Source organism: Vanderwaltozyma polyspora, genomic scaffold (genome assembly GCF_000150035.1).
Source record: "Vanderwaltozyma polyspora DSM 70294 KpolScaffold1036 genomic scaffold, whole genome shotgun sequence".
Classification (NCBI taxonomy): Eukaryota; Fungi; Ascomycota; class Saccharomycetes; order Saccharomycetales; family Saccharomycetaceae; genus Vanderwaltozyma; species Vanderwaltozyma polyspora.
Window position 1 is genome coordinate 89987 of NW_001834692.1, and position 15911 is coordinate 105897.

At 32.3% G+C, this 15911-nt stretch overlaps 4 protein-coding genes across 4 annotated transcripts; 1 reads left to right on the top strand and 3 right to left on the bottom strand.

Annotated features, from left to right (window-relative positions):
• Positions 1–897: 897 nt before the first annotated feature.
• ETR1 (enoyl-[acyl-carrier-protein] reductase) lies at positions 898–2067 on the bottom strand (the record flags this gene model as incomplete). Its single annotated transcript, XM_001647101.1, has 1 exon — positions 898–2067. One exon carries the CDS (start codon positions 2065–2067, stop codon positions 898–900), a length of 1170 nt encoding a protein of 389 aa, XP_001647151.1.
• Positions 2068–2646: 579 nt separating this feature from the next.
• Positions 2647–10128, top strand: UTP20 (Utp20p; the record flags this gene model as incomplete). Its single annotated transcript, XM_001647102.1, has 1 exon — positions 2647–10128. One exon carries the CDS (start codon positions 2647–2649, stop codon positions 10126–10128), a length of 7482 nt encoding a protein of 2493 aa, XP_001647152.1.
• Positions 10129–10466: 338 nt separating this feature from the next.
• Positions 10467–10787, bottom strand: ECM15 (Ecm15p; the record flags this gene model as incomplete). The annotated part of the gene is made up of 1 exon (XM_001647103.1): positions 10467–10787. The coding sequence occupies one exon, from the start codon at positions 10785–10787 to the stop codon at positions 10467–10469; it is 321 nt and encodes a 106-aa protein (XP_001647153.1).
• Positions 10788–11793: 1006 nt separating this feature from the next.
• Kpol_1036p39 (alpha,alpha-trehalase) lies at positions 11794–14067 on the bottom strand (the record flags this gene model as incomplete). The annotated part of the gene is made up of 1 exon (XM_001647104.1): positions 11794–14067. One exon carries the CDS (start codon positions 14065–14067, stop codon positions 11794–11796), a length of 2274 nt encoding a protein of 757 aa, XP_001647154.1.
• Between the last annotated feature and the right edge of the window lie 1844 nt (positions 14068–15911).

The following is a 15911-nucleotide window of genomic DNA, read 5'->3' on the forward strand; positions in this document are numbered from 1 at the left end:
ACTGGGAAGAGAAGCAAAGAGATGAAAGACGGCCAGAAATAGAAGAAGTCACTAATAAAATTTGTATCAAGAGGATGGAAGAGACAGAGTTTAGAGAGAGTCGTTTGCTTTACGTGGTTCCCATTTCCATTTTAACTTCAAGACTGTTACAAGACTATTTTATTTATTTCTATTTCGTCATTGCAAACAAGGAAAGTAGAAAAAAAATTTTTTTTTCCAGTCGATTCCATCTCCTTATACTATAAGAGTAAGAGGGCATTGCAATTAGATCACACTTGCTAGTATAGTATTCAATATCACGTTGCCAAATATTGTTCTTGGTCATACTGTCAGGTTTGGCAAACAATATAGACTAAGGAAGAGTTGTGATGCAGTAGTTGATAATGAATTCTTGATTATACTTTTGATCCAAACACATATATGGGATAGACTAGGGAAAGGGTATCTATCATTTGTTGTATTATAATCTTGATTAACCTTCTTAGGTTTTTTTAGTACCACTTCCTGTTCATGGTTGACATTGATGATTCATGCGTTTTATATATATATATATATTCCTCCATTTTAATGACTTAAATTTTCTATTAAATCTCTTCTTGTATTTTAATTGAATATATATAATATACCTTTTGGAACAAGTTTTTGTTTATGTCTTTGGGTTAATACCGTTCACAGCTAAGCCCTAGTAAATATCTTTGGCTAACTTATGTTAGTATTTGTAGTAATTGTTATACTTAGTGGATTATTTAGAAACCTAAAAAAATGTTTGAATATAGACACATAAAATAGTGAAGCCAAAAAATTCAATACCTATTAAATTTTTACTTCTTACTAACTACGATGAATTAATATATATGAAAAATAGAAATTACTATTATTCGGAAGTAATTTGGCTCATCATTTCCATTTTAACAATACTATTTGTTTTTTACCCTTTGCATTAATCCCCTCTTTGACCTTTTCAAGTATATCTTTGTCATTACTGACATCCCATTCTATATGATTAAAATCTCTTGATAAATTGGGTGTCTCAATATGACCTTCTTGATATAACTTGATAAAACCCTCTACAGTTTCGACTTTTTCAGATGGATTCTTTTTTGTATTTTCAGTTATCCAATACCCTTTAGAGGTCAACCCTTTAAAAATGTATAAGGAAGTTGGTAAACTAACTGGTTGTTTAGACATCCCCCCATATGTTAACATTAGTGCGTTCTTTTCTAATTTACGGGCAATAGAACTGCTAGATTTTCCACCAACAGAGTTTAAAGCTAACTTTATTGTACCATTAGGTCCTAATATCTTCGGTAAATCTTGTTTACCAAATGTTTTATCGTTATTCATAGTTTCTGAAATAACTTTAGTGGCACCATATTTATTTTCTAATTCTTGTGCAACTTCATCAAAATTATCACGATCTCTAATAACACTCAATGTTTTAATACCCCTTGCCTTAGCTATCTGAGTTACCAATTTGGAAACACCTGAAGTACCAGCGTTTTGAATTATCCATTCATTGTTACTTCCAGTTGAATCCCATTTAATGTAATTATTTACCAATTGATAGGCAGTACAGCCATTGACAGAAACAGTGGCTGCTGATAATAAGTCTAATCCGTTAACTTTAATCAAATCAGAAGGATTAGTAATAGCTTTATAATCAGTCCAAGTACCTTGGTTTGACTTTAGTGGTATAACCCAATCACCGACTTTAAATTTATCTGACGCTTTAGTTGGTACATGAATAACTTCAAATAAACCTTCATTACCTGCAACAGCAGCTGGTTCATCCGTAGAAAAATCTAATGTTTTTTCAGGAATTGAAGGGTAAACACCTTGTAATTGATTTATATCAGAGGGGTTAATAGGAAATGCCAAAGTTCTCAAAACTATAGATTCTTTCAAATTCTCCTTTGGGACATACTCTTTGACTGAAAGCACCTCGGAACAATTATCCACATCATGTTTCGAATATATTAAAGATTTAAACGATTTTGGAAGTGTAGCAATACTCCTACCAGTAGGTGTACCCATAATATTTTTAATTGGTACAGAATATCTAAACATTATTATATCTGAATCTTTAGTTAATTTAACAAAAAAAATTACAGTCTTCAAAAAATTGCCAAAATACAGCAATTACTATAACCAGAGAATTTTAGGTCTTTTTATATTTATAAATGTAGTATCAATATTAAAGTATACTGGTTGGTTACCAATGACTACAAGAAGTCATGATAATTTATGCCAGTCATTGATTGGTTCAATGTAGTCCCTAATTACATTTTTACATACATTTTTCAGAGTCTTAAATGTGATCCTTTCTTTTCGGATCACATGATCATAACTTTTCTTTTCATCCTAAAATATGAAAATTATTCTTTTGAAAAATTTAAAGATCCATTAATATAAGCGATGAGATGAGATGAGATGAGGTGAGGTAAGGTGATAGAATACGTACAGTTAGCAGTTAAATAACTATAGATTGCTACCAATTTGATTCGATTAAAATCAGCCTATAGCTTAATTAGGGTATATCTCTCTTAGATAATTGTATCTGTAAGAAGTCGTTGCCGGTTTGATACCATACCTTACCTTTTTTTATTTAGTGATAAGTAAGATACAAAAGCAGGCAAATTGTATATTATGGCAAAACAAAAGACTACTACTAAGACCACGAAGAGGTACAGATACTCTTCTTTCAAATCTAAAATCGATGATTTGAGAATTGAACCTGCCAGAGTTTTAACTAAAAGAGCCCATGATTACGTGGAAACTTCTCACTTATTAGCATCTTTTGATCATTGGAAAGAAATTAACTTGAGTGCTGGTTTTACTAATTTTTCAGAAGAAATTGAAAGATATATTCAAACTTTGCCCCAAATTTTATATCATCAGGATAAGATCTCTGAAACTTTAATAAAGTATATCGATTTACATGATGATAAATCTTTACAACCTCTACTTGAAGTACTAGCTCAATTTTGTCATGATCTGGGTCCAGACTTTTTAAAGTTTTATGAACCAACAGTGCTGTCATTAATCAGACTATTAGAAGAAGCTGTGAAATTTGAATCTACTGAAGTATTCGAATGGGGGTTTAATTGTTTAGCATACATTTTCAAATATTTGTCCAAGTTTTTAAGTGATGATCTGGTTACAACTTTTAATTTATTATTTCCTTTATTATCTCACTCGAAGGAATATTTATCTAGATTCTCTGCTGAAGCAATGTCATTTTTAATAAGAAAGGCAAGCTCAAAGAATTTAGAAAAATTCATTGTATTTTCATTCAATAAAGTTGATAACATTGAACAATCGAACTTATATGAAGGGATTTTAACATTGTGTACTGAATCTTTAACTTCTACTCAAGGTGCTCTTCACTCCAAATCCAAGACAATATTATCAATAATCATTTTAAGTAGTTTGAAATCTGACAATCAAGAAGTCACTACCTCATTGGTTTGTGATATCTGGATGAATATATCAAAACATGCAACCTTGGAAAATTTAGAGCCTCTATATTCTGTCGTATTGGAAATTTTAGGAGGACAGATTGATGAATCTAATTTAGACATGATCACAAGGATTTTAGGAACTTTAGTCTTTTCTGAAAGTGGTAAAAAAATTTCCAATTGGAATCAAGTTACTTCTGTTATAGATAAGTTAATCACCAAAGAAGATACAACTACTTTGAATCCAAAATCGCTAGCCTTCCTTTTTGGGACATTGTTCCGTAATTTGGATATCAAAAACTTGACAATATATCATAAGAAGTTCTTTGAATTTTATCAAAACAAGTTTCCAAGTTTCTTTATAGAATTTTTTAGGCTTTCTTTGGACATGAGCGCTTCTAATGTTTTATCCTTCAATGGAACAAAATACTTTCAAAAATTTATTGGAAACCATGGGGAAGAATATGGAAAGCAGCTATCACTATTTTTATTAGAACTTGAGGAAGATGAACAGTTGAAGCGAAAATTACCTGTAAGCATTTCCAGTGACTTTTCAAACACATTGGTAAAATCATTGGATGGTTTATCCACTTGTGCCAATTTACTAGATATTTACTGGAGAGTAATATTACTGGAACATTCAAAGAGCAAGTGTGACACAAGTGTAGTAACTATCATCATCAATTTAATTTCATCAGATAATAAATTTGCAGATTTTGAGAAGGACATTATTGGCCATTTATTAAAACTACTTGTACAATTGGATGTGAAGGATAAAATAGGTTTACTGGAGATGTTGTTTGGTCAACTTGAGAAGCTAAAGGACAGTGTATATTTTATAACCGGATTTAATACCTTTTTGGCTTCATTTAACGGTGACAATCAATTAACTGAGATATTGAATGGCTACCAGTTGAACTTTGAGACCTTATCGACAAATTTGTATCTCCCAGACCAGCAGATTCGTTATGAAACCTTGAAGTTGTATTCGACTCTGTACTCCATTAAGGGCCAAGAATTTCCAGTCCTGCTGAATGAGTGTAAAATATTAGAAGAAATTCCCTTAACATTGAACAATGCTCGTGATATTACTGTCAGAATAAGAAAAATGGGAGAATACTTTAAAAACAATGAACTGGACCCTTTTGTGAGGACCGCTTTCTTTAGATTCTTGTTTGGTTTGTTAACCATCAGATTTTCACCTGTTTGGGATGGTGTTTATGAAATACTTCCTGATATTTATTCCAGTGACCAACAGCTAATATGGGATCTACTTTTGAAGATTCTTGTTGCTCCAGATCACATTCACGTTGTGACATACCCTGAAGATATAATGCAAGATGATCTAGATTCTGAAGTTTGGCAAGTGTATGTTAGTAGATTAAATGATTCTCTAAAGCGTGTCTCTAATCTTTGGTCTAAATACACCTACAGTGAAAATTCTTTACTGGAGATAACAAAATCTAGAAGGGGTAATTTGAAATTCCCTCCCCAAATTAGAAGCCAGTCTTTAAAATTGATGAATCTAATTCCAACACTTGCAGAACGTCACTCAAAAGATATTGTCCTTTTCCTATTTAACGAAAATGAACTAAAAGATATTCTGAAAAGTGACAATAGTACTACAATTACGAATATCACAAGTGCATCAAATTGGTTTGATCAAGACAGAAATTCATTACTGAAAGTTGTGGCTAAGTTCAAAAATATCAAGTCAATTTATAAAGAAGACAAAGTTTATACAAGACTGATGTCTCTATTGAGTAGTGGTAATAATGATGTCCAAAAACTAGCATTGAGTGCTTTATTTGCATACAAAGAACCTTCTGTGGTTAAGTACAGAGATAATTTGAAAAGCTTACTAGACGACACTTTATTTAGAGATGAAATAACCAAATTTTTGGCAAAGGGTGAAGCTAGAATCATAGAAGATAATGACGAACTAAGTTTAATGCCATATATATTGCGGATTCTTTTTGGTCGTGCTCAAACTGCAAATTCTAGTGGTGTCAAAAAAAGTCGTAAGAACGCTGTTTTATCAGTATTACCAATGTTAAAAGAACAGTATATTGTCGATTTTTTCAGATTGGGTGGTAGTAGATTTAAGCATGAAATTTTCTTTGAATCCAGCCACACCATTCCAGAAGAGGATATGACACCAAATGGGATGAAGCGTATGACTGGTTTTGTAAATATTGTCAGTCAAGCTCTTTCGGTTCTTGGTGCACGCTTTCCTAAGGTTATTGCTAGTGTAATCAGACCGATTTTATACATTTTAACGGTTTCTAATCAAGCCCTGGCTGATACCGACGCCAGTGATATTGATATTGGAGTTCAAAAGGTTTCTTCATACTTAAGGCAAATTACTATGAGATGTCTGTATAATATTTTTGAAACAATTGGAAATGAATTATCCTGGGATGAATTTATTGTTGATATGTTCCAACTGGTTATTGAACCTCGTTTGGCCAAATTTGAAGGTGAAAATTTACAACAACCATCTTCTATCTTGAAGTTGATTTCCTATTGGTCCACCTCTGAACAATTATATCCATTCCTATACTATAACGACTACTCTGCTCCTGCAGCGTTGATGAGGACAATGTCAAACCCAAATGTAAAGGAATCCGTCCTAGTAGTGATTCTGGAAGCTGCCAACAATATCATCAAAACTCCATCATCGTCTGACCAATATGTAGAGCTTGTCACATTGATTTCCTCAACTTCACTAAAAATACTTCCAGAGCTATATCCCAAACTTACGAGTACCGAATCGGTATCAGTTGCAGTCGATTTACTTCTTAACATGACAGAGGCAGGATATGTCAGTGATAATGATACAAGAAAATACCTTGTAGAGTCTTTAACCCAAATTATTGATGGAGGTTTGAGAGTCATTGACAATAACGGAAGGTTGAAGGTGTTGAAAGTATTGAGTGTTCTAATAGCAGAGTATGACTGTTCGTGGTCAGAAATTGAGAAACTATATGAAGTATGTTCCAATTTATATAAAGTATACTCGGAGAGAAACTTGAGAGACGCAGTCACTGATGTTTTTACTAGTTTAGGTGAAAGATTCTCAAATATCGAGAGAGTAGCAAAACTATTAAGAGATCTAAACTCGTATTCAACCACACGTATCCATGAATATGATTTCCCAACCAGATTGTCTGCTTTCAAGAAATTCACAGAGGAAGATTTCAAGACTTATACAGAAATTGAATGGCTTCCAGTCATCAACACTTGTTTATATACATTGAATGAGAAGGATGAATTGGCATTGAGAAATAATGCTAGACATACCATCAATACATTCGTAGATTTTATGAATGCTAAAGCTTCAGCAGAAGATGCGAAAAAGGCGGTAACATTATTGAAGGCTGTAATCTTGCCTTACATTCGTGCTGGTTTAAGAAGATACGATGAAGAAATACAAGGTGAATATGTTGGTATTTTGGCTTACATTGTGGCACATTCATCGTATTATAATGAATTGAATGATATGCGTGTATTGCTATATAATGATGATGATGAAGCTAACTTTTTCACTAACATCAACAATATTCAGTTACATCGTCGTCAAAGAGCAGTAAAAAGACTAAGAGAACATGGCAAAGAGCTGTCAGATGGTAGTATATCTCACTATTTGATTCCAATTATTGAACATTATGTATTTTCCACCGAAGAAAAATACAGGAATATTGGTAATGAAGCTCTATTGACAATAGGTGAACTATCTAACTCTATGTCTTGGAATCAATACCAAGCATTATTTAGGAGATATATTTCAATTTTGAAAAATAAGCCGGATCATTTGAAAGAGGTCGTGACATTACTTACTCAGGTCTCCATTTCAATCAAAAACACCCTACAAAATGAAAGAGGTAGGTGCAAAACAGATCTAGTTCTAAAAAAACTTCCAAACAAGATTGCTGGTATCGATTCCTTTGTCATCAATGAGGTATACCCACTTTTATCCAAGATTTTGGCTACAAGAAACGAAGAAACCATAGTTGCAAGAATGCCATTAGCCGAAGTTTTGGTAAATATTGTATTGGGTTTGGAATCCGAAACTATGGTTAGCTTATTACCTGGTATTTTAACCAGTACATGCCAAGTCCTGAGAAGTAAATCAGATGATTTGCGTGAAGCTGTGAGAAGAACATTATCCAAAATCAGTGTTATTTTGGGACCTGAATATCTGGTATTCATTATTAAGGAATTGACATCTGCATTGAGGAGAGGCTCTCAGGTACACGTTTTAAGTTACACAATACACCATATTTTGAAGGCTTTGGAAGAATACTTGAATCATGGCGATTTAGATGTTTCTGCCAAGATGATTGTTAATGTCATTATGGAGGATATCTTCGGAACCGCTGGTCAGGAAAAGGACTCTGATAATTATAATACGAAGATTAAAGAAGTTAAGGTAAACCGAAGTTACGACACTGGTGAAATTTTGTCATCGAATATTTCTCTACCTATATTCAATACCGTTTTGTCACCTGTGAAGGCATTATTGATGGAAAAGATGAACCTAAAAAGTCAGCATAAATTAGATGAACTTTTGAGAAGATACGCGTTAGGTCTAAACCACAATAGCGATACAGGTAAAACAGATGTTCTGAAATTATGCTATGAAATCTTTGAACAGTCCCAGCAACCAGCTATTAACCGTAAAAGTCAAAAGAAGACTGAAATAGATGAAAAAGAAGAATTTTTCTTGGTTAATTTGAATAGCAAAGGTGTGAAAGTCCAAGTCGAAAGTTCACTATATATTGATACTTTGCAGCGTTTTTCTCTTGATTTACTAAAAACCATACTTTCAAAACATTCAAATCTGCTTGATGTTGCTTACCTAGATGGGTTCATTCCTCTATTAAAAACGTCGCTGCAGTCTGAAAATGAAGGTGTGTTGGTAAGTACGTTACGTGTACTGATTCTATTGATTAAATTGGACTTCAGCGATGAATCAGAACCGGTTTTCAAGAATTGTGCAAGAAAAGTATTGAACATAATTAAAGATTCCCCTTCAACATCTACTGAATTATGCCAGATGGGCTTAAAGTTTTTGTCATCCTTCATGCGTCATAAAGATATAAAATTAAAAGACACTGCTTTGAGCTATGTCTTGGGTAGAATTTTACCTGACTTAAATGAACCTAGTAAACAAGGTCTAGCATTCAACTTTTTGAAGGCGTTGATATCCAAGCATGTCATGCTGCCAGAGCTGTACGAGGTGATTGATTCAGTTAGAGAAATAGTTGTTACTAATCACTCTAAAGAAATCAGAGATGTTTCAAGAAGTGTATACTATCAATTCTTGATGGAGTACGATCAAAGTAAGGGCCGTTTAGAAAAGCAATTCAAGTTCATGGTGGATAATTTACAATATCCTTCGCAGGATGGTCGTCAATCTATAATGGAACTAATAAATTTGATTGTGATGAAAGCTAATGAAGTCTTGTTAACCAAGCTTTCATCGTCATTTTTTGTAGCTTTAGCAAATGTCTCGTTTAATGATGACAGTCCTAAATGTAGAGAGATGGCTTCTGTGTTATTGGCTAACTTGTTGCAAAAAGTCAACGCTTCAAGTTTGGATACAATTGAAAAGTACATAATCTCATGGTTTAAGCAGTCTGACAACCCTTCTTTCCTAAATCTAAGTTTGCGTATCTATAAGATCTATGCAAGTAGTGTTGGTCTAGGAAGCAATCTAGTGTTGGATGAATTGGCAGTTACTAGAGTCAAAACCATAATATCTCAAACTGGTGTTGGCTCTTCCATTGAATGGGATACTGTATATTCTGCATTATCTGTATTTACAATCATTTCTGAAAAGTCAGAGAGTGTATACGGCTCCGACTTTAAAGGAACTTGGGATAATATCATTGGATGTTTATTATATCCGCATACCTGGGTTCGTTTGTCTGCCAGTCGTTTGGTGAATCAAGTTGTTAACAATTTAGAAAAGTTTGAAGTTAAGTTTACTGATTTTGAAATTCAAACAATTGTATCAAGAATCATGCACCAACTATCAGCTCCATCAATATCTGAAAATTTATCTACAGTTGCTATCAAGACGCTAGTTAAAATTGTAATTAGATGGAAAGACCATAACACTAAATTCATTTCAAAAGATGGTGATACTGAAGAGAAGACACCTTCTTATTCCAGTGCATTAGATTACATGGTATCTAGAGCATCAGCAATTATTAGAAGTGAAGAGAATCCAAATGATTCATTTATGTCCAAGAAGTCTTCTATACAATTGTTGGCAATGATGGTGCAGCTAATGAATGAAACTCAACTATTAGATGAATCGGAAAAAATCATGTTGCCACTATTCATTTATACAGAAATTGATCAAAATAATAGGTTAAAGGATCAGGATAAGGAACTAGTAGACCTTGCTCAAGAATGTTTAAAAATGTTAGAGGTCAAAATGACTGTGTCTGACTTCACCAAATCGTATACCTCTGTCAAACAAACTGTAATGAAGAGAAGAAGAGAGAGAAGAACAAAAAGATCGATTTTAGCTGTGACTGCTCCAGATATTGCCGCACAGAGAAAGTTAAAGAAGCATGCTAGATCTAGGGAAAAGAGAAAGCATGAGAAGGATGACAGTGGATTTTATCAAAGAAAAAATAAGACAAGGAGAGTATAGAACATAAATTAGATATAAATAATATGGTTAATTGGATATGGTTTTGTTAATGCTAGTCATTTTATTCATTCAGTACTCATTAGTTTAAGCGGTGTAGTTATTCTTGAACGAATGATATTTGACTTTCTTTAAATAGGATTATATATATTATATCTAAGTAAAATTATTTATACTTCATTTAATTAACTTAGTTATAGAATTTAGTTAACCCTATGTTTCTAATTTCAAAATCAAATGTTTAATTCATATTCATCGCAGCATTTCTAAAAACATTACTAGTAACTATAATTTAGGTGGTTCTAAAGGTGAAGTTATACTTTGAAGCATCATTTAAATCATCATTTCTGTTCCTCTAACTTCTTTAGGACTATATCAACCTTGTCTTGTGCATATTGCTGCTTATCAGTTCTAGTTCCGATTCTTACATCCGATTGAATTCTGACTATTCCCTGTTCGTGGGCATATTCATGTAATTCGCCAATTAATGTGAACACTTCATCCCATGGACCTTCGATTGTAGTACCTGCACTATGTAATGTACTCTTCAGTTTGCTTTCACGAATTTTCTTTTCTATCATTGTGACAAAATCAGAAACACTTGCTGATCCAGTTCCAATTGGTACCATACAAATATCAGCTAGACAATAAATTTTTGGCATTGTTATCTTAATTAAATCGAAGTTTATATCTTGGTTCTCTATGTAGTTAATTAACAAAAATTATCTAAGTCAATTCAAACTGTTGTTATAAATAAAATATTGTAATTTTTTGATTTTTTTGATTTCTTAAATGTATTTTTCTTCCCTATTTGTATATCCCGTTTCACATCTCACGGATTATATAATACGGGTGGGTGAACTATTAAGGGCTTTTTAAAATATATATAACTAATCTTGACGATTTCCCAAAGAATCCCATTGGACAATATTTTAACTTCATTCGAAGACTGAAAGATATCAAAAAAGATTATAATTATAAGATTCTATTAATAGCTCCCTAATTAGTCCTTTCAAAATCTTTCAAAATATAATACGGATACTATTTTAAGTTCAGTTATGAAATAAAAATATGCCAATTATTTGATAGTTAAAAAATAAAAAGGCAAATGACCAATATGTATATAAAACAATATTAATTCACTTAAATAAATACAAAAATGTATAATCGATAAATAATAAAAATATAATAAAATTAGCCAATAATGACAAAACAAATCTATTTCGAACAACATATAACTTTAATGACATCAAGGAAACCTGGTTGAGTAGGAACCTCATTTATCAAATCAGGTGATCACATATTATAAAAATCTTTTCTTTATCTATTTTTTCAATATTAGTATAAAATAAATACTTTTTCTATATTATTACTTAACTTCGCACTATAGTTTCCGAACACATTTTATGTATTTGGATAAAAGATTATTCTATTTTAGTACTTAGTTACGATAATATCCTCAACATAAGAATTATTATGGTAAAATGCTCAGAAAATGGTCTACAAAATATTTTATTAACTAAAATTTATACTTTGAACTGGAAAGCAGGTTCCAATTACTTGTTACTCCAGAACTTTTAATATTGAATATTTATTTACCATTAAATTAAAAGATATATGTATTATTATTATTACTTTCAATATATACTGGTAATTCCCCTAACTTGATTATAGTCCATAGTTTGACCTTTCCTCAGGTCTTAAACTTTTAAAAAATGGCATTGGGGGTATACAGGTACCCAATGCCCTTTTTGCATGACTGTTCATGTACTTCAATCCCAGAATATAACTGGAATTGACCCAACCAAAACCTTCTGTAGCCACACCTTCGAAGTCCGAACCTTGGTTACCGTACTCTGCATCCACTTTATGAGGATCTGTACCTCTTGTCAAATCATATTTTTCGACAACCATTCCGTTGTAGTCTACAAATGACTTAGTCATCACGTATAACCACCTATACGCCAAACGGGTAGCTTCACCATTATATCCATAATCTGAAAGTCCCTTCCATGCAAGGATTTGGTGAGGAGCCCAACCAAACGGATAATCCCATTGTCTTGAAGGTCTATCGACGGATATTGGACCTCTTGAAGCTTCAGTGCATGCTACTAAACCTCCTAATACCTCCAATTTCGGTAAAGAGTTTTCAACCATTATTTTAGCCTGCTCAGGGGTTGCCAAACCAGCCCACAGAGCCCAAAATGATGTGGCAGATTCATACGATGTCCTTTCCTTAAGTTTTACATTATAATCAAAAAAGAATCCTGATGATTCATCCCATAAATATTTATTAATTCTTTCCTTTCTTTCAGAAGCCAGATTTTTCCAATGCTGAGAATCCGATATAGTTCCATCGGAATTATCTGTATATTTGTCATCGCAATACTTCTCTATAAAATTTGCAATGTCCACTTCGTATTTATACAATAAAGAATTGAGATCTATCGTCGCCAAATATGCGCATACACCTTCGAAACGATAAGTAGTGTCATGTCCGGATTCTCTCACTGCTCTATCATGCAGGAAAAATTCATCTAATGCAGGCTCTTCAACTTTCTCTTCGTTATATAATTCTTTGAACTCATCTATCGAAACTTTGTATTTCATGGCATATTGTTTCAAAATTGTATCAAAATGATCAGATTCTGTTTCAGGGGGTATACCTTTACCATCTGGATGATAACATGAAAGTCCTGATTCTTCATCCAATCTTGGATGGGCCATCCAAACAGTTTTATATTCTTTTATGGCAGCTTTAAATGCTCTCTTTAAGAAGTCAATTGCATTTGGGTTGTTGTCACCACCAATTTTATCAAACACTGTCAGTGCCATATCTGTTAAAAAAGGTGGTTGTGATCTGCATAAATAGTAACTTCTATTAGCATTCAAAATTTTTCCATAATGGTCAATCTCGAATATGAAGTGTTCCACCATACCTCTGGCTACATCGACCTTACCATTTTCAACCAGGCCCAAGGTCATTAAGTATGAATCCCAGCCATACAATTCATTAAATCTACCACCCGGGACTGCATATGGATAACCAAGCAATGTCTGTTCACCAGTTGTTGGGTCAAAATGTGTCTCCATTGCCAAAGCAAGCAAACCTGGAATACCATTTAATGATTTCACAAATTCTGGAGTTATGTCTTTAGGTAAGTACTCAACTTCTAATTGCAAAGATGGATCCATGTGAGAAGCTTGAACATAAAATTCATATTGTTCAGGACAATTGTAAGGTACGTAAATTCTAGGATTTTTTGCACCAGGTGTATCAATTTTTGAATCACTAGCAATTTCAGCGACATTTTGTAAATCTATTTTTCTTGTTAAGTTGGACCAGAATTGATTAGAGATCAATCTTTCTAGACGTTTAACTGGATCCTCATTGATACGAGCCTCGTCCAGGAATATCTGGCGCTTGCCCATCCTTTTAGCAAGTGTTAATTCTTGCAATAAATTAGAAAGCATATAAGTACCTCTAACATTGATGAACTTATAACCATTCGAATTAGCAGTACCGACTTTCAAAACTTTTGGGCCCTTATCTTCTATGGTAATTTGATAATTTTGATCCGTATCCTCGTTAGCTAATAGTTCATCTAATGTTGTATCAACATCTTCAATGAAAAATCTACGATTACCTTTACTACTTATGAAGGAGTTATCTTCAGATCCCCTTCTCTTCAATGGAAATTCTCTATTTTCTTTTAGCTTGTTAGATGAAACTGCATCAAAAACACTATAGGTTCGTGTTCTCGATAATCTTGATTTAGTCTTGAAAGGATTGTTTTCGGGACCATGAAAGAGCTCGGCATTTGAGAAGGGATCATTGAACTCTTTCAATGAAGATAATCTTCTACTTCTACGCCTAACAATTGGCTCCATAGTGGATGTTAAAACTGGACCATCTATAATAGCAGAACTAGAAACAGTCATTTTGGATTTTGTTTTATAATGCGACGGTAAAAATAGTTAGCTAAATTAATGTTAGAATAAAATCTCTAAAATGAATAAAATTGAAGCCTCTTTTTAATTTCTGAATATTTTTCGTATTTTTTTATTCTTCTTATAATTTATTGGACACTATCAAGGATTTTTAAATCGTACAATACCTGGTTTATTTTAAAATAAATACCTTAATGTAACGAACGTAAAAGCGATTGAAAGGTATAAAATATTGAAAAAATTTCTACCTTTTATCTATGCCAAAATTGTGTAATGAAAACCACACCTTAGTATTGCCTAAAATATATTGAGATGTTACGATTACCTCAATATTTTTTGATATTTTGGTATTTTCCCAATTGTGAAAGAAATAGATCTTAAAGAAATGTTGCCTTTAATCTTGAACAATATGTTGGTGGGAAATGATATTAATAGAAGTTTATACTATTAAAAGAAATGTTCAATAGGAAAAATGAGCAACTATTTAATAATAATAAGGGGTGTTAAAATTTATGCAATTTAGAAAAAATTATAAATTTAACTTATTATCCCTTTTCTCTCCTTTAATTATGATGATGATAGAATAATAATATACCGAAGTCTGTTATTACTCTTTACTCTTATTGCGAAAAACTTTTTGAATAAAAAAAATTTGCCAGCAGTAGCGATAGAATTTAGTTAGATCTAGTTGATAGTTTTAAAAACCGTGTGTATAAGATTTTTTGAAAATATATTATAGTATGGTGTATTATCTTATATTTTAGGAATTAAATTCTATTATTATTATCTATAAATTGCTAAGTGCCCCCTTAAACGTTTCTATAACAGGATTCTGTTTATTAGAGGGAAATTTTTTTAATAATAACAAAACTAACTGGGAAAAAAAATATATGTCGATATCCTTAAAAAAACGATCAAAACGAAAAATCGGAAGAATTGTCTCTCGATGTTTTATAATACCACCAATTTTTAAAAATCACACAGAATGAAAAAAATTAAAAGTTCGAGAGATTTAATTGTATTTTATCTAATCTAAACGATTTTAAATTTAAGGTTTAGGATGGAGATTACTGTTTCCTATATTTTACGAATCTCTATATATATAGATATATAGACATATAGATATATAGATAGATATATTGATTTAAATGTTATGATAGAAGTGAAAAGAATTTGATTGAAAGTAGCATCGATTTTGAATAGATTTTTATACTATCGATGGATATTGATGTGTGATGAGAAGAGGTATTTAGGTATGAGTCTGTATAGACGGATAGAAAGATAGTTAGTTGTAGCTAGATACACACTATCGATGGGTTGTTGTTTTTTACTGTTTCTGTCAGTCTGTCGGTTCTCTTTATCCAAAAAGAAACAATAAAAAGAAAAAAGGGAGAATGGCGGAAAAGAAGGAACTAAAAGGAACTAAAAGGAAAAGTTGATGGATGGGTTTTTCTAACAACTTCAAGTAGAAACACCTATTCAATCATTCAAAAAAGAAAAAAAAAGGAAGCACGTAAAAAGTATCTAGAAATAGACACTGTCTTTTCTTTTCCAAAGATGAATGTATGGTTTATGAATGTTCATTTCGAAATGGTATTTCTTGATCTCTTGTTGTAGGAAAGGAAATTTAAAAAAAAAAAATAAAGAAGGAGATTGATTAAATCAAGTCGCCAAAGCTATCCACCCCATCCATCATCTTTCTGATCTTCTCAGACTGTGTTTCTTCTTGTCATAAGGATCCCAAAAAAAGGAACCTACACAAAAAAAAAAAAGAATATGAAGGTAAAAGGAAAGATAAACTGGAACCGAGTATAAGTAGTAATATGTTGTCTCGA